At 41.4% G+C, this 23,185-nt stretch overlaps 1 protein-coding gene across 2 annotated transcripts in view; it reads right to left on the bottom strand.

The window, feature by feature from the left end:
* PRDM6 (PR/SET domain 6) overlaps nucleotides 1-23,185 on the bottom strand; it is a 127,024-nt gene that overhangs the window by 9,555 nt on the left and 94,284 nt on the right. Inside the window, exons 5-6 of one of the 2 annotated variants that reach the window (XM_053300088.1) lie at nucleotides 18,313-18,655; nucleotides 10,238-10,276 (exon numbers count right to left, since the gene is read on the bottom strand). In XM_053300088.1, the coding sequence (XP_053156063.1) occupies nucleotides 10,238-10,276; nucleotides 18,313-18,655 (382 nt within the window). The remainder of the gene's footprint in view (nucleotides 1-10,237; nucleotides 10,277-18,312; nucleotides 18,656-23,185) is intronic. The other variant, XM_053300089.1, reaches the window with a different exon arrangement.

Here is a 23,185-nt window from a genome sequence, read left to right as displayed (position 1 = left end):
TGAGTGCAACTGTGCTTTATGAACTGAAGGCAGTTCCATTCAAAGAACACTGTTAGGATCTATCCCTTTGTCTCCTTAATAACTCTAGGACCAGCTTAACTAAGCCTTAGCATGTAGCTAAGTAAATGCATATTTCCCCACTATTTATTCCTGTCTCCATCTCCCTGCTCTTCTTCTGTCGTCAGTTCATGCCAACTTTTAGACTATAAGCTCTTTAGACTAGGGACCTTTCTTCTTGTGCTTTGAAAGAGACCATGCACATAGATTAATGCTTCTGTCTCCCTAGCAGCTGTACTCTGTTACTGACTATTGAACATGGATTCAAACAAGATAATAGAAGGCACACTGGCAATGTATTAATTCTAGACAATATTCAGTCCTGATATAGCTCTCCTTCAGAGGAATATGATATGCTAAATGTAGCCACAAAAAATTCAGGAAAGGTGAACGTGATGATGAACTAAGCATAACTGCTTAAATTCAAAGTGTCTGCTCTGACCTAACTCAGTCTGCCATTCTGCTGATTCCAGGGCAAGGAAGAGAGAAACCCAAAGTTGTCTGCCCAAAGCAGGCTGTAAATCCAACTGCTTTGTATCTTGTGACCCAGTTACCTTTATGTCTGTCCCTCTCTAGAACTAGTAAAACAGATTGCTGCCCAAGGCTGAAATATGCTTGTCAAATGTTGATGCTTCTCGGCAGCAGGCTACATAATGCTCCCATAGACAATGTGGACAGATTGTTCCACAGGAAAATTGGGCAGTAGGGATGTGCACAAAACTGGCCAGTTTGGTTTTGACACTAGTTGAACCGGACCCACTTCGGTTCGACTACTGAACCAATTTGGTGCGGAGCTCTACTGGTAAAGGGGTATCTGGTGAGGATTCCAATTTACCAGTAAAGAAGCAGGTGGGGGGCTTCCTAGGGGTTATTTTAGTGACCACGCATGCACCGAGGCCATTTGCATTACTGCACATATGTAGAGGCCACTAAAATGCCCCTGTTCATGTGCAGAGGCCTGAACCAGGCTGAAGAAAGCCCAAACTGGGCCACCACCAGCCCAGACTATTCTGGGGGAGGCCAGTAGGGGTGGAGGAGAGCCCACGTCACCGGGGCCATGTCACCAGGGACTGGTATATACTAAATCACTCCCCTCTGCCCCCCTCTAGGTTTAGGGAAGCCCCCATGACTGCCCCTTTACTGGTAAAGGAAAATCCTCACTGGATTCCCCTTTACCAGTAGATTTCAGAACCGGCTCAATTCAAGCTCGGTTCGGTTTGAATTCGGCTGAGGCCATTCTGATTCGACCCCAAGCCCAGCTTGAACTGAGCTGTCTTGCACACCCCTTTTGGGCAGGTGCCCCATTTCTCCAACGGAACTTCAAAGTAAAGTTCCTCTGTAAAGTCTGAGCTATCTGACCATTTTTAAAACAGCAGGATATATTTTTTCAGTTTATATCACTCCTTTATGAAAATTAAGAATGTATCTTTAGGCTTATTAATAATTTTTGTACTGAACAGCAGCTGAAAGTACAACTCTTATTGTTTGCATTTTTAGAGTCAGTGGACAGTGCAAGTCTTAATTGCTCTCTCTCCTTAACAAATGTTTATCTCCAAATAGCTAGAAACCAGAGCTAAAGGAAAGGAGACAATGGTGACCAAGCATGTACAGCAATTCAATTAAGTGTAAAATAAAGTGTACTCCCTCATTCGTCAACTGAACTGCTTAATTGTGACTACTTGCATCACTGATCACCAATACTATTATTTTACAGTGCTTCAGAGCACTGATCGTAGAATTTTTTTAGCTTGATTCATAGCCTAGCATTGGTCAATAGCTCAATACTATATTATTTTAATTACTCATATTATAAAATATTTTGAGTGCTCTCTAACAAGTTTCAAAGAAAAAGTTCTAAATCTATAAAATGCCACTGAGATCTTGCTAGAAATTAATATGAATAGAAGCCTGCTTGGGGCTTATAGTAGCTTTTGGGGAGGTATTTTCATTGAGACGATGGTGTGAGAGGAAACAGTTAAAATGCCCCCTTTCCCATACACCTCAGTACTGATAACTTCCACCTCACTGCTACTATTTTAGTTGAGAAGCAAAAATAGAAGCAGAAATGATGTGCTTAGTGTCATGTCTGTTTCAACCTGATCTGGGCTTAATTCACGGTATTAGCCAAGAATGTATGAGTATGTCCCATGGGAGTTTCTTTTTCCACCTCAGTTTTCCTTATGTAAAATGCTAATTACAATGACCTACCACAATCAAAGGATTTGGTAAGGATGATAAGACAGCAGTTTAGAGCATTCCTCATCCTCATCCTAGCCAGGGGTGGGCTATAGTACTTGGGGATGAGCAAGCTGGATTTAGATCTAGGCACACTTCCATTGATCATATCCTAGTTTTACATCATTTAATAGATAAATATATTTGTAAACCTAAATCAGCTTTATACGTGGCCTTTCTTGACTTTAAATTTCCCCCCGACTCAATTTCGAGAGCAGACCTTTGGGGAAAACTTAAGAAGTCATCCATTGACAGGTGTTTACTCTTCCTTATCCAGATGGTGTATACGAACACTTTCCTGAGGTGCAACCCACGAGGTTGCATCTCAGGGAACCCCACCTATAAAGGGGTTAAGCAAAGATGTATCTTGGTACTCTCTTTATTTGAATTTTTATATTAACTCAATGACCAAAAGTTTAAACTATTCAGATTTCCATCCACCTAAAATTGTGGGCATTAGTATCCCCATACTTTTGTGTGCAGATGATGCGGCAGTCATTTCACGTATTCCAAGTGGTCAAAAAAGATGTGAGATTCATAATCCAGTACTGTAAAGAGAACAGGTTGGTTATCAACTTCCAAAAATAGAAAATAATGATATTTGTAAAAAGACCGCAAAAATGGATTGTTGAGGGGGAAAGAACTGAATAGGTCCCTAGTTTTAAATATCTGGGAGTAGTATTCCATTCCATGGGGATTTGGAGGTCCCATATTGAGCACGTTATGCAAATGGCACTAAAATATTCAATGGCCATTAAGAGGTATTTTTTCATGGAAGGAGGAGAAATAATTCCAGCAGCTTTAAAACACTTTGAGGCTAAAATCCTGGCCCAAATTCTATATGGGGCACAAGTGGGAATCTATATTAATCAGGATGCCATAGAGACAGTTAAAACTAAATTCTTAAAGACCATCCTCTCTGCCCCTAGATGCATGTCTAATGTAGGTAGGGGTGTGCATGAACTGTTCACTGCCAAACCAGTTCACCATGAATAGGGCTGGTTCAGCGGCTTGATTGTGAACTGAACCAGGGGCAGTTCAGTCCGTGATCAAACCAAACGAAGTCCAGTTCAGGTGACCCGGGGCAGCAGCGAATGGGAGGCTGGGATGGGTTGGTGAGAGAGGTAGTAAGGGTCTTTCAGCAATCAGTGTGGTGGCTGGCATGGCCACTTACCACCCCCCCTCCCGAGATGGCCCCAAACATGCACAATGCTGTGTTAAGAAGCTGTGGTGGCGCAGTTCCTAACAAGGCATCACACATGCTTGGAATCGTGCCAGGCAGGGGAGCGGTGGTGCAGCAGCTACACCAGCCAGGTAAAAGCCTTACTATCTCTCTCACCACCCCTGTCTTGCCACCCCTTAGCATTCCGAGGACCCCCACCTCTTTACTTGTAAAGGAGAACCCTCACCGAATTCCCCTTTACAAGTATTAGGAATTTACAAGTGTGCCTAGTTCAGTTAGTACTGGTTTGGCGGTTTGAAGAGGGCACCAGGGGGTTAGCAGGTGGTTTGGATCCAATTCGATTTGAATTTGAACTGAACTGAACTGCAATTTTTTGGTTCATGTATACCCCTAAATGTAGGCATGTGCATGACCCAAGAATACAAACCAATTTATAACTTGCATGGTAGCAAAGTTTTGTGTCAGTGGTGAAAACATGACAACAAATGACTCAGTCATGAGCCAGTTGGTTCTGAATGTTTTTGTTCTTGTTAAACTTTGGAGCTGATCTTTGATTGTAAATCAAAGGACGATTGTAAATCAAATGACGACAACGACGACTACTACTACAACTATTTATATACCACTTTTCAACAAAAGTTCTCAAAGTGGTTTACACAGCAAAATATAAATGAAAGTGCCAAAAATTGTTTGGAAGAGTAAGTTGAGTTCTTATGCTATTTTTTCCCTTATTAAAAGCTTGCTGAGGGAAGAGATAGCCTTCAATCAGCCTTGTGCTAAGCATTCTACCATTAAGTGGACAGAGATTGACAAAAATCTCCCCATCCCTACCATTCACAATCCACACTAAGAAGCTAAGAAAAATTTCTGCACTGTAATTGCATCTTTTCTTTTAGTCATATACTAAATATACAAATTATTCATAATAAATAGTAGAATTTATATTATTCTATTCCCTCTATACAAAAGTATTAATAATAAATACTAAAACTACTCTATTTCCTACATACAAATTATTCTATTCCCTATATACAAATTATTTATAATGAATAATAGAACTAATTTGTTTCCCAATCAATATTCTGCCATTTCCAAAGCATCTGCAGCATGCAGATGGGGAACCTGAGTTTTTTTAATGAACTGAGAATTTTGCAAAAATACACAGCAGGAATGTTTTTCATTTTACAAGTGGAGTGTGATCACTAGTAGTGAAGAGACTGGGACGACGACGACTACTACTACTACTACAACTATTTATATACCACTTTTCAACAAAAGTTCTCAAAGTGGTTTACACAGCAAAATATAAATGAAAGTGCCAAAAAGGCTCACAATCTAAAAAGAACCCTATCTTACATAGAGCTCTAAGCATGCAGAGTTTGGGATCATGGATTTTCTATACAATGTGAGCACATCTTAAATCGTGTATTTCAAAGGCACACAAAATATATAGTTATATAGTTATAGTTATATTATAGTTATGCTATAAACCGCTATCATTACTGGAAGATTTTAAAAAATGCTTTTATACTTTATTCTTTATTTAAAGGGATGCTTCAATTACATGGAAATAATATATCATACTGACATGAAAATTCTAACAATGATAACAGAAAGATGACTAAGGAGAGTTTCTTTCCAAAATATTCTTAGCATTAAATTCTTTTAGTCAAAAACAATTCACTGAGGTGTTCTGTAATCATGACCAATTGATTTTCTAAGAGTGAGTGGGATCATTAACATTTATTAGCCTCTGGTTATCTATTTTTAACTGCTACCACAATAAACAAATAAGTCACTAAATAAAACCAATTAATCTCTTATTTTTTTTAAAGACAAGTCAACATGATTAATTTTATATTCTGTGTAAGTACATCATTCTTTGTTTGTAAATGGTTACTACACTGAACCAAGTGCAACCAGCTATGAAGAAGAAGTACAAATATTTGCCATGAAGATATGGCAAATAATACAGCACTTGCTAGCCCTACAGTTAAGGTGAGAACCTTTCTCAATATTCTCTTTTTCCCTGAAGAAATTTGCAGTTATTACTCATGATGTTACAGAAATTCCTTTCTTTGTGCAAGTGCTTCTATTATTGTAAAATCACATATCACTAGCATTCAAATTATTTTGTAATTGGGAAAATGTGTGTGTCCGTGTGTGTGTGTGTCTGTCTGTCTGTCTCTTTTAAAAATGGTGTGTGGAAAGTGGTTGCATTAGTGGCATGGACATCTTCTTCCAGGTCCTTGGAAGGTTGTTGGTGAGGAGTGCACACTCCCCACTTCTTCTGTCCCAGTTAGGCATATAAAATGATTTAGCTTAGAGCTAAATCTCATGCCAGACCCCCTCAACATACACACACACACACGATATGCAGATGTAATATTATTGCAAGAAGACCAGAAGAGCATGGCCTCTAATTTTTGGCAGCAGTAAGTACCATTCCAAGAAAGGCCAACATCCAGACTAATGCAACAGTCATACTGCTAATGTGGTGCTGTTCCTAAGGTGGATGGGGATTTTTGTTGATCTCCCCTTCCCTCTGACATTCATTGTGACTTCCAAAAAATATGTCCCTGAGGGCTGCATGACCCTTAGGAACACAGTCAGAAATCAAAGGGAAGAGGAAATTGATGAAAATTGTCCTTTCCCCATAGCTTATACATAATATGACTACACCAGCACTTCATTAGTCTGGAAGTCAACAAGTATGTATGTATGTATGTATCTATCATATGATACATACATACCACCTGATATGAGATAATTATCACAAATGTACTATATGATGTAGTATATTGCATCAATTCCACAATTCTTCCCCCTTTGATGAGTAGCTTAGATCTAAGAGTTCGTGTTAAAATAAACATCATGTTCTATAAATGCAAGAATGAGTAAAAACTTCTTAATGTATAAAGATTGCACTGCCGAGTTGGGATGTGCATGGGACGGGATTTGTGTTCTGTTCCAAGCTTGGAATGGAACACAAATTTCCCAGAATGTTCCGTCAGAACAACTGGTCGAGCCAGTTGTTTCAACGGAACAAGCTTGGAATGATTTGAGAGTTCCAAGCATTCTGAGAGCTATTTTAGAGGTGTGTTTTCCCCTTTCTGACTGGTTTTGGCACTGACTTCCAATTGGCTTGCGATTTCCTTGATTCTTGGTTGGCTTGTTTTCATATAAATCAAGTTTTGAATGAAATCAAGAAGTAAGGAGATTGCAAGTCAGTCTGAAAAGAGTGCCAAAACTAGTGAAAAAAGGAAAAAATATGCCTCCAAAATGGCACTCAGACTACTTGGAACGGGGTCGTTCAATTCTGAGCTCGAAACAGGCCTTTCATTTGAAGGACATTCTGTTTCAAGCACAGAACACTAGAAATAGCCTGTTTCACGTTGCAGCATTCTGAGTGTGAAATGTTCTGCTCATCCCTACTGTCGTGTCCAGTTTATGCATGGTTAACTCAGTAGTTAGCCCCATTGAGTTCAATAGGTCTATTTAAAAGAAAGCTTGCAAACAATTTCAGATTGCCTTTTTAAAACCAAAACATCAAAATGAGCCTTCTTTTCTTCTTTGGATGGGAGCTTATTTTTAAAAAGCAATACATAAAAATAGAGATTAGATTTAATACAATTGTGCCATGTCAGCTGTGCCTTGGTAAGGCTTATTGTTTCTGTGGCGTTAAGAAGAACAGCAAAATGGGGTGGATCTTGTGTAAGTTGCCATTTTGAATGGTTTATTGGTTGTGGATCCCAACAAGAGGTTTGAAATCTACCTACTTGGTAGAGGACCCTACTTGGACAATAAAGATCAAGCGTTTGAAAATAAGTGAAACTGGGAACAACTTCAGCTGTTGAAAGCAAGAAGAAGGAGAAGCAAGCAAGAGGCACTTGCACATCAATTCATGTGATAAATAAAGGCAATCAGAAAAACTCTTATGTTTCTGAACCTTGAAATATGGAATATCTGGCAATTCTGAAGATACTCAGGCCTGTCATGAGCTATAACTCTAAATAATATAAGGTTCCTTACAGAAAGCGTAGAGCTAAATCTCATGCCAGACCCCTCAACACACAAATACACCATACCATGTGATATGCAGATGTAATATTATTGCAAGAAGACCAGAGGATCATGGCCCCTAATTTTTGGCCGCAGTAGGTACCATTCCAAAAAAGGCATGTCTGCTTTTCTGCCTAAACATCATACAAATCAGTGGACTTTAAGAAAGTTAACTGATTAAGTACTATTCATTTCAATATGACTTTTAATACCATTCATTTCAACAGGACTTTTACTGTCCTACTTTTTTCTGTCTTTTATTCTAGTTATGTCAGCTCATTTAATGAAGGAATGGCCATGAAATAGACACCTAAGGTGGACACTAGTAGCAAAGGGCAGAAATAAAGGTGCTGGTGCTGAAAGGTTACAATTAGGCTTGTGCCCGAAACGTTTCGGAGGCCATTATGAAGGCCTCCGAAACGTTTCGGCACTGGGGGTGGTTTTGGCGCCGAAACGCCAACGGGGGTAGCACTTTAAGGGCGGGGGAGGGTGTACTCACCCCTCCCGTCGCATTTCCCCCACCGGAGCACTGTTGTCTTTAAGCCCCTTGGGGCAGCAACGTTCCTCCCTGCCGCCCCAATTCCCCCATCGGCCGGAAGTGGCCGGAAGTCATGAGCGCGTGTGTGCCCATCGTGCATGCGTGTGCACATGCACACGACGGGTGCACGCGCGCTCATGACTTCCGGCCACTTCCAGTCAATGGGGAAAACGGGGCGGCAGGGAGGAACGCTGCCGCCCCGAGGGGCTTAAAAACAACAGCATGCCGGCGGGGGAAATGCGGCGGGAGGGGTGAGTACACCCTCCCCCGCCCTTAAAGTGCTACCCGCGTCGGCGCCGAAGATTTTTGTGCACATCCCTAGTTACAATTACTACATGCAGGCAACAGCTGGTTGTAAGGGAAAAGATTGCACTGTCACAAAAGGTTTGTTTAGCTGTAACCATGACAGCTCGCTCTCTCGCTCTCTCTCTCTCTCTCTCTCTCTCTCTCTCTCTCTCTCTCTCTCTCTCTCTCTCTCACACACACACACACCACTTTATAGGTTGGTTCATTCAACCATTAAAATCAGGGTAGGAGGTGTGCTACCCAGATTTCCATGCTCATCAGAACTTACACATTTCCCTCCAGCCCAGGTTGCTCTCAGCAGGGCTATCAAGCTTTTGTACCCAGGTTTTTACCAAGGGTGGAGGAAATCAGAGCCTTCTTACCCAGATTCTCCAGCCATGATAACCCTTGTGCCCCTCTACCCAGCCACAGCACACCCTCCCCTGCACGGAAACCATAGATACAGCAGGTGCCATCAATGGATGTTATAGCTTGCAATGCACACTCTGGAGCTGCTTTGGAAAGCCTGCATCCACTTCTTGTTCTTTCATGGACAATGGAAGGGCAGTTGCTAATGTCATGAAGGTTTTCCAATTTCTTGGCAGAGCAAAGCATGCTGGGAAGGCATAGGCACCCTTGGAGTACTTTCCATGGAGGGTCAGGGCTTGCAGCTGCTGAGTTCAGCAACGGAGCCCTCAGCAACCATACTCATGTGTTTGCTTGGTTTGCAGAGCCAAGCTGAGATGGTGCCCAAGTACAGGGTAGACATCTTGCCTGTGCTCCTACCCACCTCAGAATGGTCATGTGAACAAGCCTTCTGAATGTTCAGACATCATCATTTACATTGTCTCAGTAAGATAGATCAGTTTAATTTTACCTGTACTGCAGATGGGAGAGCCAAAAAAGAGCTGCTAAGGCTGAGAGCTCTAAGGCCAGTTCCTGGCAAAGACAAGATTTGAAGCTGATGCTTCTGGGTACAAGCAATACTTATTCACTCCATTCTCCATTGACCCTCATGAAAATAATGCACATACACCCATACAATCTGTGTGGTGAGTGCATGATATTTGCTTAAGTTATTTCACAAGCGTTTCTTAAGCTAAACAGCCAGCGTGGTGTAGTGGTTAGAGTGCTGGACTAGGACCGGGAGACCCGAGTTCAAATCCCCAATCAGCCATGACACTTGCTGGGTGACTCTGGGCCAGTCACTTTTCTCTTGGCCTAACCTACTTCACAGGGTTGTTGTGAGGAGAAACTTAAGTATGTAGTACACCGCTCTGGGCTCCTTGGAGGAAGAGCGGGATATAAAATGTAATAAAATAAATAAATAAATACCTGTGGCTTAAAAATATAGGAACTGTAGGACCACATGGGTTTGGGGGTACACTATTTGAAAAATGCTCAAGGCATAATGTACAGAAAAAGCAAATCTATGACACTTCTAATGCAAAGAGCTTTCCACATTTTAAAATATTAAACTACAATGCAGTAAATTTGCAAGCTTTTACAAAAGGTTTGGAAACACTGCTACATTCAACATAATGTTAAATATTGTTTAATATTCCATAGCCATGTTGTCAACAGAAAGAGAATTCTTAATAACGAGACACCATCACATTGACATCTTATATGTGACTAACTATACAATTAAAATATGCTACAAATATTAAAATGCATATGGAACTGTTGAGGGCAATATCCAGGTATTGCCAAAGTATATACTATCCATTAAATACCATTGCATACAGCACATGACAATTAAAGGAAAAAATAAATAGATATAAATTTATCATTTAAGAACGGGTTTTGATTTCAAAAATAAAGGATGAAATATTTTTTTTGAAAATGATTCACTATGATTGAAGGCTTCCGCTTACCCCTTTCTGGAGCCCCCCAAATGGGATTGTTGGGAATTTCTGCAGCAGAAAAACAGAAGAGAAAAGGGATTTCTGACTCCTGGTTCAAGGAATATTGGGTCATTTGCCAATGGCTGGGCAAAAAACAAACAAACAAAAAAATCTTGGACCTCCCCCGTGGCCAATTCTGGATGACTTTTCAATTTTCATCCCTTTAGTTACTTCCAGGAGAAACACTGAATTATTTATCAAACAAAAAACTGCATTTTCGGGTAAGAGGAAACATAACCAATGGTCAAAATTGTTTCCAAAAGCCTAATTAATGTCAAGTTCAAAGAAAGTGTACATACAAACCTGGACACATTCAATTCCTCCCTCACTTGGATTAGAACTAGCTTTCATTCAAGGGGTTGTTTCTTGTATATTTTATCATATGTGAAACTGAAAAAGTTAATGCTATGCAATGCTCAATCCCACATGTAGTGACTTCCATGGTCTTCCATGGTGTGCAGCACCCTGCTGACTCAAGAGCGGGGTATGCATGCTGGTTCTGTCTATTTGCAAACCTCATCCACACTGTTACCAAGCATGGAGAGGCTCCCTGATGCCTAAGAAGTGCACCAGCGCCCTTGTGATGATCATTCCTATGGAGAAATTGTTGCAAGGGCATTGATGAAATTCGTAGGTACCACAGAGTCTCTCCACACTCACTAGCTGTGTGGACATGGTTTGCAGATGGACAGAACCAGCATGCATGTCCTGCTCTTGGATTAGCGAGATGCTGCACAGTATGTAAGACATGAAGTGCAGTGTATCATGGGTGGTTCTGCACCGCCTGCAGTGCTGTGGGCATCTAAAACAACACTGGCACTGTTTCACAAGAGCACCTCAGTGCTAATAAATAAAATTTCACAATAGCATTTGCATGACACTATGGCCATTGGAAATAATGGCCATAGTGCTGTAGAACCCTGATAGTGCCATTTTACATATTAGTGCAAGAGCACTCTCCAACAGTGTTGGTGTTGTTTTAGATGCCTGCAGTATGGCAGATGGTGCAGAACTGCCTGCAGTACACTGCATATCATGCCAGCTACTGCTTTGCCAAACTCTGAAATAGACACAATAAGGACAGGCCACCATATTGTACAACCTGCATTTGATTCAGTGGTTAGTGCAGGAACCTCATAGGACATCTGTTAAAAACAACAGAGGTTTGTGACACCTCTGCATTGCGGATTGTATCCTAGAACCATATAAAATTTTCTCCATAGGCTTGATATAGCCAGTGATAGTAAATAATTTCAGATCATTTCTCAAAATACATTTCAAAGAAAGAGAAACGGATGAATCATAAGTTAATGAGACGAATAAAAATTAAAAATGAAATGGAAACTGAAATCCAAACTGTACAGAAGGAATATATTTTTTAAAATGAACAGTTCTTTATAAAGTAGGTGTAGTCCCATTTGATTATACAAATTAGGGAAGATTCCATGGAGGAATTCTGTGAACACAGCCGCACTCATTAAGTGGAATGCCAGTATCTGCAGAATAACCCCAATCCCATAATGTTTCTACAGGTCCTTTCATGCAAGCACAACTCACTCATGATTATTCTGTCTAGTTCAGAGGCGTAACTATAGGGGGGCAGGGGGGGCACGTGCCCCGGGCGCCATCTTTTCTGGTCACGTGGGGGGCGCCACCATGACCATTTAAAAATTTTTTTTTAATTTTTTGTTAATACAAATGTTTCCTGCTCAGTGCAGCAGTGCTGCAGCAGTCAAGGGAGCGCGTCGGTGCCCCCTTCCCCATGAGTGGTCCCTTCCATGCCGCCTGCGCCCCCCCCCATTGCTTTGCTGGCGCCTGGCGGCCAGTCGGTGGCCTGGCTTGGTGGCGGCGGCGGGCGCTTGTGAGGAAAAACCTAAGTATAATGTAGTATGTTGGGGGGCGACGGGGCGCGCGGTGGGGGGGTGCCATTTCAGTGCTTGCCCCGGGCGCCGGTTTCCCTAGTTACGCCTCTGGTCTAGTTCATCGATACAGTGGTCTCCTACATTACCCATAAATGAATGCAACTGAGTGAATCTGCAATATAGAAACATCCAACTCCTGGATCAATATTATGTAGGATGCTACAAGGTTGTGCCCATGAAATGGGCTGCTTGGGTAAAATTCCACCTACCCAAGAAGCCTGTGTCATCTGGGAGACTGAGAGGTCTCCCAATGCAGCAGCTGTAGCCCCGGGTAGTCCGGGTTTACCAGGGGTAAAGACGTAGGACAGTAAAGGAATCACTTTTTGGTCATGTGCACCATCGGTGTTCTTGAAACAGCTGCCAGAAGTGGTGGCCAGAGAGCCTCAGTTGCAGCATGGCCAGGGAGAGGAGCCCCACTATACTGCAGCAGGCTGCATCTCCACTGCCCATACTGTGCACTGTGGCATGCAGGAGGACTTCCTCTGCCTGATCCCACATCGGGCAACCATCGTCACACTGGATGTGTGGGCACATGAATGGTGGTGCTCTGAAGAGAAACCGATCATGTGGGTGAAGGTAGGTAGGCTGACTGCTGCCGGCCCCAGCAGTCACGTGAACAACCTTTACAAATCACCCTCCTCTTTCTGAATCAGCAGTGGACAAGCCCACTAGGGAGATGTCAAGGCTGGCATCACCAATGGCCACTAATAACATTACTGACCAGAGCTGGTGTTTGCAACCTCTACCTAGAACTAGCCATTTTTGCTGTCACCTTGGAGACATTACCCAAGCTCAACACTCCACTCTTTTTAGTAATAGTGTGAACAATGGCCATCTCTCTTTCAGCTTTGACAATGGCGTCTAAGTGCCATTAAGCTGACAACCTTATCAGTGTGCATCATACTTGTTAACTTGTATCTATCTGCAAGCATTGACCCAGACCTTATGCAGCGAGGGAAAACAGCCTGCTCCCAAATCTAGTTCCAATCCTATGGGTTTGTAACTTTCAGTTTACAAACAGTAACAACCCTATGAGAAATTCTTCTACATTTTCTTCATTGTACGAGGTTGCACAACAAAGATTGTCCTAGGAATACAGGAATGATGCTTAGATGTATGTGTGTATCAGTTGAAAAAAGACTACAATACAGTGTATGGTGAAGCAATGTGACCTCTGAGATATAAAACCAGAGAAGAATTAGTTAAGGCCTTGGTTTTCAAGCAGAATGGGAGCAAATCACCTTCTATGCTCCTTCTTCCTATAGGACATAATTTGGAAACTATTATTAGACTTTGACATCATTTGAATACTATCTTACTATATCCTCAACAGAAGTATAGGTAGGCCATTTGCTTCTTCTTACCAATACATTATGATAGTGCTGCAGGAGACAATGGTAACACTGCATTTGGGAAGAAAGGACAAGATCTAGTTCTTGTGACCAGGTATTTGTTGCCTGTCTAGCAGAACAAGGGCAAGGGCTTTTACTTAAGCTGGGGAGAAGGGGAAAAGATGTGAAGGGTCCCTCTTTCGGCCATTCTGAATAGTGTGATAGTGATAGTTTAATGCAACACTGTCAGAACATTCATCCAATGATGGAAAAAAGATACATAATCTAAACATCAGCATATCTCAACGCAGCTTCTGTTCTCACCTCTCAGACTAATAGATAGCATTGTACTAGTGTTGGCTAAGTGCAAAACTATCATAGCACTGAGCTATTAGGGGAAGGACATCTTAACTAGGGATGTGCAGACCGGTCCAGTGGTCTGGAGGTTCGAGATCAAACCGAACACACACACACACACACTCTGGTTCCGTCCGGACTGGAACTGAACCTCCGGACAGTTAGTGAATTTTTAAAAAATGAATATAAAAGTACCTTTAGCCCCTTTGGGGGGCTTCCTATATGCCGCAGGGGTGTGTGTGCATGTCCGCAAGGATTCCCCTACCCCCCGCTGGCCTCTGAAATCACCACCGCAGCCTGGGAATCTGAGCATTTTTAGCCTGTTCAGACCTCTGTAGTAAGCGGCAGCAGCCATTTGGCCACCGCTGCGCATGCGTAAATTGGCTCTGCAAGGACTGGCATGGCCCACGGCCTCACAGAGGTCATTTGCACATACGATGGTGACTGTGCATGCACAAATGACCTCTGCGAGGCCATGGCCCATACCAGGCCTCGCAGAGGCCATTTATGCATGTGCGGCGGTGGCCAAAATGGCCACCACTTACTACAGAGGGCCGAATGGGGGAAAAATGCTCAAATTCCTGGGCTTCAGTGGTGATTTCAGAGGCAAGCGGTGCAGTAGGGGAACCCTCATGGACCCCCCCCCCCCCGAGGCATACAGGAAGCCCCCCAAAGGGGCTCAAGTTACTTTTATATTCATTCATTAAAAAAAAACTTTAATTCCGTGAACTGTCTGGACCCGGACTGGACCAGTGGGGGTTCTATGGGGGCTGGACCAGACTTGGCTGGTCTGGTTCAAGTCCAGTCTGGACTTGAACCAAACTGGGCCAGCTGGTTGTGTGCACACCCCTAATCTTAACTGAAAAGTAAGTTTGTGATGTGGGTGAAAAGTAGGTGATGTAGTCATCTGAAGGAAATGTGGCATTCCTCTTCCTCCTGCTCATAGCTCATGTCACTATTAGGAACCTAAAAGATGTGCTCCCAGTATAATATCACTCAGTATCAGTTATTGTTGAGAGTTGTGCCTTCACAATGTTTGGACTTTACAGTTGCCAAATAATTTCTCCATCCACAGATTATTCTTTTGGCAGATATGAGAACTCTTGACTTACATTGACTCTTGTCCACAAAAACAGAGCACCCACAAGTGCCTGAAAATTGCATCTGTATCTGGAGAGAAAGGACTAACACAGGATATTATTCACTTATGCTAGATTACAACTAATGGCAAACAACTATGATAATCCTAAAAGAATCCAATAATGATACTATATAGGAACACTCTAAAGAAATCATCAAAATTCCAACAAAATATACACTGACACATTTAATATAGATCATGTAAACATTATTATTTAAAATCATAAAATGTACACCATTACTCACTAAAAACCTGATAAAATTTAGTAATGTGCAGAACCAGTTCTATTCAAACCCGGTTTGACCAGTTTGAACTCCTCACAAGATTCCCCTTTACAAGCATACTCCTAGAACAAAACCAAACTGGTTCTGAACTGGTTCGACCCAATTTGAACATCGAACCAAACTGGGAGCCAGTTTGATTTGAAATACTACTACTACTACTACTACTACTACTACTACTACTATGAATTTTTTATATACTGCTCTTCAACCAAAATTCTCAAAGTGGTTTACACTGGCTCAAGGACTAACAGTCTGGTTCAAATTTGGTTTGAATTCGAACTGAACCACCAGAATCTCTTCTGTGCACACCCCTAATAAAACTAAAATTAATAAAATTCTACAAAATTCCTGTCATACAAATGCTAGTATTTTTATTTCTACAAAATTCCTGTCATACAAATGCTAATATTTTTATATCCAAGGTCCAATCATGTGTCTAAAATTATGATGAAATTCCAAGAGGAGATAATTCATCTGTTTGAAGAAGACTGGCATCAATGGAATGGTGCACAATTTATTATTTTAAATAATAGTGTTTACAGGATCTATATTAAATGTGCCACTGTATATTTTTTGGAATTTTGATGATTTATTTATAATGTTCATATTTATCTAGAGTCATTATTGGATTCTTTTTGGATTATCATTGTTGTTTGTGAATCCAAACAGTTATGAACATTCAGGAGTTCCCACATTGTTCTTTGTGAATTGGATATGCCCAGTGTATGTAACTGGAACTCCAGGGTCTTGATTCAGATTCTCAACTGCCCCTTCCCACCCTAGTCCACAACTGCTGCTATTTGCTCTGGACGAAAAGATCTCATTGATGCCAGTGAGAGCTGTTTTTCAGGGCAAATGGAAAGGCTCAAATGGAAGGCTCAAAGGGACACACCAGATTTCTGATCTGGGCTGGGACCCATGGCCAGGGTAGAAGGTTAAAAATTCCCCCCCTCCAACATCCATTATCCCAGTCTGTAGGGGCCAATCTGGTAGCCATTTATTGAAAAAGAAGTATGTCAGTCCCAATCACATGCTTAAAGCAACATCTGGACTGACCCTTTGTCATTACTTTTTTCTGGAACCAACATTAAACTTGAAAGGAATCTGGAATGCATGATACTATTTAATCTCTTAAAATCTGACCAGATTTTATCTGTGACCTTCTTATTGTGGGTGTCTGTCAATGTCTTTTGATATTGTGTATCTTTTCTTACAGTAAGACTGGCTACATACTGTTGCCCCAATCCAGTGATTTTTTTCGGGTGCAGAAAATCACCCTACCCACCTTGCAAATGTTTCATTTGCTTCAGTGGGGGAATAAGTTCCAAGCACACATTCCTTTGTGCATACAAAACTGTTTCCTCCACTGAAGTAAATGCAGAAGATATTCAGGACCTCCATGTATGTGTTGGAATGAGTTGGCCATGCGTTGCCCTCTTCCAATTTCTTTTTATTAAAAAAAAAATATGAAAACATCTCAACTACCTTGAAAATGTTTGGGTAAAATTGTTGGTAAAATCAAACTCCCCCCCACCCGCAAAAAAAAGAAGAAGAAGAAGAAAGAGCTTGCCACTTATCAAACACTGCTTCTACGCAACTCCATTTATCGAAACTTGTTTTGTGGATAACTCAAATGGAAGATTAATTGAAATAAACTGATGTTGTCAATATATTGCAGAGCACTGAAGGTGGATTATATATTTTGACACAGGTCTCAAAGTGTCCTAACAGAGCTCTGAACACAGTAATAATAACGGATGCAATGTTTGGGAGAGGGGACTCCACAAAATTTCCCAAAACTGCTGTATAGCAATAGCAATAGCACTTACATTTATATACCGCTCTATAGTCGGAGCTCTCTAAGCGGTTTACAATGATTTTAGCATATTGCCCCCAACATTCTGGGTACTCATTTTACCAACCTCGGAAGGATGGAAGGCTGAGTCAACCCTGAGCCCCTGGTCAGGATCGAACTTGCAACCTTCTGGTTACAGGGCGGCAGTTTTACCACTGCGCCACCAGGGGCTCACTGGTATAGTCCATTCATGTTGATTTTCACCATTGAAATTGCATTGCAGAAGTACTTGGTGGATTGTGCCCAGAATGGTTCCAAGAGGTAATTTTTATTAAAGCACCTATAGCAATTTTTTGCTGCTATAGGAAAGACAAAGCCAGAAGCAGCCTTTTTGTTGAATTAATCTGATTTTCGTCTTTTGTGCTACCAGCTATCAAGATTGTCAAATAAACCCGATTTGATTCATAAATAATAGTTCCATTATCTCTACTGGGGCACTGGTCAGAGTACCTGAAATTTTAATTCACTTGTTCAGCTAAATTTCATCCTCAGTTCATGGCCATAAAATTCTGTATTGACAAACTTTCAAGCCAACTTTGACTCTGAGGTATCTAGTCAACATTTTTCTTCTGTGTGGATATTAGTTTATTGAATAAGTGGCATCTGTTTTCCTCCACATCACTGGTGGAGTAGGTATTTCCTTTTGACAGCTTTGCACGATTTATGGCTTTGCATGCTCTGAAGAAAAATAGTACTAAGCAAAAAATTCCAATTCATTACCTCTTAGTACTTAATTAAGTTCATACACATTGCACACTATAGGTGAACCCTGAAATGACTATGACAGCTGCTGAGCAGCAAGTTATATTATCTTTCAAAGATAGAATGGCTTTTAATTATCTCAACCTCTTTTTTCCTCCTCTGATATCCATACATTTTCCTTCTATTTTCCTCCCTTTCTAACAGATGTACCAAACCAAGATTATATTCTGAGCCATTTTCTCTTATCTGTGCATTTAGGTACCCAATGTTTTTACAAATAATAAGGCCAAGCTATGGCCATTATCTGTACACTTCATACAGCAGCAGATGAATTGCACTGTACAGGCTCCTCCTAATAATGGTCTGGTGGTGAAAAGGGTAACAGGCTGATAAAAGCAGAGAGCAATAGTGCTGACTATCAGTAGATACTGAAATAGAGTGCCCATGTTTTACCTGTCAGGGTTCTGCGTGCACACATGCATCTGTAAGAGGATCCGTTGGGTGAATGTCTTAAAGCACTGCCCACATTTCCAAAGATGCCAGTCACTGAACTCAGAATTTAATTGGCTTGTTGATGTAGGACTTGCAAGGACTCGCTGGTTTTTTACACTGATCTGGTTAAATCCTGATTCGATAGACCCTGATTTATCCAGAAGAGAGAAATTCCTGCTACATGGAGTCTGTGGAAATACTATGGATCGTTGTGGAGTGGCAGAAGGTAGTTTGCTACTTTTGTTAAATGGCTGGATGGTATCTTGTCTGGACATGGCTTCCATTACAGTTGAAGGGACATTCACTGGGAGAAGAAAGAAAAACATAATTTTGTTTGTGTTAGTAAAGCATTCAAATATTGTTAGTGTAAAAAAATTCAAGGTCTATTCACTAAGACATGAGTTTAATACAAATGATGTAGTGGATAAATTAATCAACACTAGAATGAACTCAGGGACATGTCCTGAGATATGTTTGAAAGGTTGGAAAACCTAGTGAATGACTTCAAACTAAGCTAGCTTACTGTGAAGTGTGTGATGTCAAATTGTGCTAGCCATTACACACTTCTCAATTATAGAAAATGGCCAAAAATTTGTAGTATTACAAAAATTGTACATTCATTAGTGTACAAAACCATAGTTAACATGAAAATAGAAATGTCATTCCAGAAGCTCTGCATTTGGCAGTCATTCCAGAAGCTCTGCATTTGGGGCAGGAAAGAGCAGGGGGCAAGAAATTCACACTTAATCATTCTTAATGCCTGCAAAGCTGAAAGTCCAGTTCTAAGTTAGGTTCTGACTCTCTAGTTGCAATGACCCGTGACCTACAAAGAGCTGGATAGTGCCATTGTCCATAATAGCTATGGTCCTAATCACACTCACTCGGAAGCATCACTAGCATCTATAAACCATTCTCCATAAAAACCTACGTTTCATTACATAAGATTAAATCCCTATGCTTGTGAGGATGTACATGCCCAGGACACTCCTAAAGAGTCACAACAATTGCTAAGGGAGATGGAGATGCCTGGTGTAGATGTCATGCTGGTCACAAAAAACCTTCCTAGTCGAAGGTCAGTGTCAGTACGTGGCAGTCAGTACAATTTGGACATACACGGGAGGCCCTTCATCCTGTTGGTGTCATCTCAGTACCAGATAAGTGCCATTTTAATTTCCCTGTCCCAATAAAGCATTTCTCTGAAGAGATACTATGTCAGGGATATTATAGGAACTTATATGGTGGCTCTGGTTGCCAAGCACTGAAAGCTGCTGCCATTTAAGTATATCCATGGCACTGAGAAGACCACTCTGTCGCTGGCCACTCCCACAGCACAATAAGAGAAGCAGCCATGACAGAGATGCAGGCAAAATCTGGAGCAATAGGTCTCAAGCCTCTTCAAACCTGACACTGGTTCTACTAGTTCCCATTCAGGGGTAAGTCATCTAGATAAAAGGAATCCTAGCTGGAAGGAAATAAAGAGAAACAAAATGGTGGTCATTGCCACTGGTGATTCCTCTCACACAAGGTCTTGTCCAATAGCCATGGATGTTTCCTAACACAATAGGAATATGTATATTCTAAACTACTTGGGAATCTTTTTTTAAAAATGCAGTTGAACCAATCCAGGTAGGAGGATAGATGAATGCATATCTCCAGTTGCTATGCAGACATATGGTTCAGAGCCTATATATTTTAAACTTCCTATACGTTACAGAAGCAATTCATTCACATTAAATGTGAATATTAATTGAAATAAAATCCATTCTATAGATAAAATAGTCAGGGATGCAGCTAAGGGAGAGGGGGCGTGTGTTCTCCCCTCTCCCTGGTGGCACCTCCGAGTGAGGGAAATAATGGAGAAAATAGGGTGGAGCTGGGGGGCCCTCAGGAGCTGGGGGGCCTGGGTTCTTTGAATCCATCCACTCAATTATAGCTATGCCCCTGAAAATACTATAATTGAACAATATTATCAGTGGATCTCGTGGCAAAATATAGTAGAAAATTAGTGTACTTTGATGTGCTTTTTTAATATGTGATGCTGTAAATAGTAAATGGCTTTTGCTTTGGCCTTCAACTAATACACGAATGTCATTATCTCAGTTGATCTCAGGTTTCAGAGTAAGTTTGAAAAAGCTGTGATGGCTCACAATCCACAATCAATACTGATCCTTTGCCAAGGTCCATCTCCATGAAGATACTGCATTCAAAGATCCGAAATAACATTGCAGTGGAAATAAATGTCATATACATCTATACAAATCCTAAATTTTCAGTCAAAATATTATTATAACCATTTGTTTGTATAATATTCCAGTTTATAGAGTGCTTTTCAATTGCACAGTACTATTTGTTAGCAAGTAGCAACTCAAGCTTCACTTATTATAATACATATTAATTTATGATTGAAAGCCATCATGAGATCATGTTGTGAAAAATGCAGGAGTATAACTGTTTTAAATATTTATTTGTTTGTTTTAATTAGTTAGTTAGTTAGTTAGTTAGTTAGTTAGTAAGTTTATAATATCTCTATACCACCTGACATTTGCATCCCTAGGAGGTGTACATAAGCTAAAATAAATAATCAATAAATATCACATTTCCAACTTCTATGTTTAGTTCAATTCTGCACCTACTAAGCAACAGTTTGTCGTCAGTTCTTAAGATTCCTGTGTCTGAAAATGTGTATTAATTTGGTGTAAACTATGTTAGTGAGCTGTGTCCTAGTGTGTGGACCACTGCTCCATAATCAAAAGTTCCTTCTGCATGTAGGCAAGAGGTCATTCCATGAGCAGAAGGGGTCTTTGTGAAAGATAATTAGTTTCTGACATCAAAGTAGGGTTGGCAAAAGGTTGAAATACTTTAAGTGTATAAACTCCTCAGTGTATAAAACATCTTAAGTATAATAGACTTAAGTTCTATAAGTATAAAGTTATACACTAACATCAGGGGTATAAACATCTGTCAATCCAAGCCAAACACAGATGACAGGGCTTCCCTTTGTGAATGTGGTTTCATCTCTGAGGGTATATATGGTTTGTTACGTGTCATAGTGCCTACAGAGGTCAACTTCTTGCTCAGAAGAGCCTTTGCTAGCTATATACTGGGGTGGGGAGTTATCCCTCACCACAATTCACTGAGTGCAGGTTTAGATGAACATTGCCCTGCACACACACAAAATCACATCTGTGACAAGAATGCACTTGCCCTGATGTCACTAGTGGATGTGCCAATGCACTCTTGGCACATCCTTTAATCTCATGAAAGGGATGCTCAACTCAATCACCCCTCTAAATGCACTTCAGTAAGTGGCTCAAAGTGTTGTTCCATGGATCTACACATTGCTGCACAACTTGCAGGCCTACTTGTCTTTGTTGCAATCCTCCTGCTTGCTTCCCAAGGTCAACATCTCCTTCAGATGGGTAGGATGTTTGTGCATCACAGCACCACCATGATTTCAAACTGTACTTCATTGGCTTGCTTGGAATGTGTTGCCAAACAGACAGCATCTCAGAAACCTAATAGCTGCTCATCAACTGTTGGTCAGACCCAGGAATGTAGCTGTGCTGCAACTTCTGCACAAACAAGGTCCAGATACCTGTAATGGTTGCTAGCTTGGCAATCACTCCTCTCTCCTATTATGTGGATTTGTTATTTAATGTTACATTACTTTTGATGTCCTCAAATCATCTCAGCAGCATTGTGGCACAGAGGTAGGAATGCCCCAGATGTACTTCCCACAGTCCCTGCAGCACTTCCTGGTTGGCATGAAACACATCAGCAAGGACTAGCAGGCAAAGATATACTTTCAGTTCTGTTAGGTCAAGTTGCCTCCTTCAGAACATAGAAAGCTGCTGTTTACTGATTCAGACCATAGGTCCATCTTGAGCAGTATTGTCAAGGCTGGTAGTGGTTCCCCAGGACTTCAGGCAGTATTTAGATTCCTCCATAAGGGCTCATGATGCGCTCTCGCTCTCTCTCTCTCTCAGAGATTTCAGGGGAGGGAGCTGCTTATCTCACTGCCTCCTCCTCCTCCTCCTCCTCCTCCTCCTGGACAGAACTTCTCTTGGTCTGCCCTATCACTGGAAGACACAGACTTCATCTCAGCACTGTGCAGTGGGCAAGTAATAGACTGGTTGTAGACTGCCTTTTGCCATTTCTGCTTGTCATGTAACCCATTATCCTGGTATCTTCCCTAGCAGGTGAGTGAGGTTCAGAAAACTGTTCAATGCCACACATCCCACCTTTACATCTTCTTGCTCTCTCCACCTGGAACCAAACTCCACCACCAACAACAACACCCCCATTCTGAGCTGTATCCCAGTAGCAGAGATAGGAAAAGGCCAGAGATGTACTACAGATGGTTGAATCAATCATGCTAGGCTTATTGAAGCTGATGTGTTATGGTTGCAGCTGTGGTGATGCTTTTGGCTTTGTTCTGCAAGCTAAAATCCCTGCTTCTGCAAATTCAGATGCTTCTGAATGCTTTACTTGTTCCAAACACTAGGTCTCACTATTGGGGCTGGGGGCTGGTTTCATCTGCTGTGATTTCATCACAGAACTATGCAGTGTCCCAATCTAGTTATGAGACACCATCATCATCTGGGCCAGGGATGTAGCTATAACAGAGCAGATGGGTTCAAAGAACCCAGGCCCTCCAGCTCCTGAGGGCCCCCAAACTCCAGACCTCCCTATTTTCTTCATTATTTCCCTCACTCCAAGAGGCTGTTGGAGAGAGGGGTTAATACAGGCCCCTTCTTCCCTAACTATACCCCTGATCTGGGCAAACAAAACTGAAGTTTCCAATGAAAAACAGGGTGTTCTCCCTCATCCCAAA

This window comes from Hemicordylus capensis, chromosome 2 (assembly GCF_027244095.1).
Source record: "Hemicordylus capensis ecotype Gifberg chromosome 2, rHemCap1.1.pri, whole genome shotgun sequence".
In the NCBI taxonomy this organism is placed as follows: Eukaryota; Metazoa; Chordata; class Lepidosauria; order Squamata; family Cordylidae; genus Hemicordylus; species Hemicordylus capensis.
The sequence above is the reverse complement of the archived record's forward strand: the minus strand, read 5'-3'. Positions and strand labels throughout refer to the sequence as shown.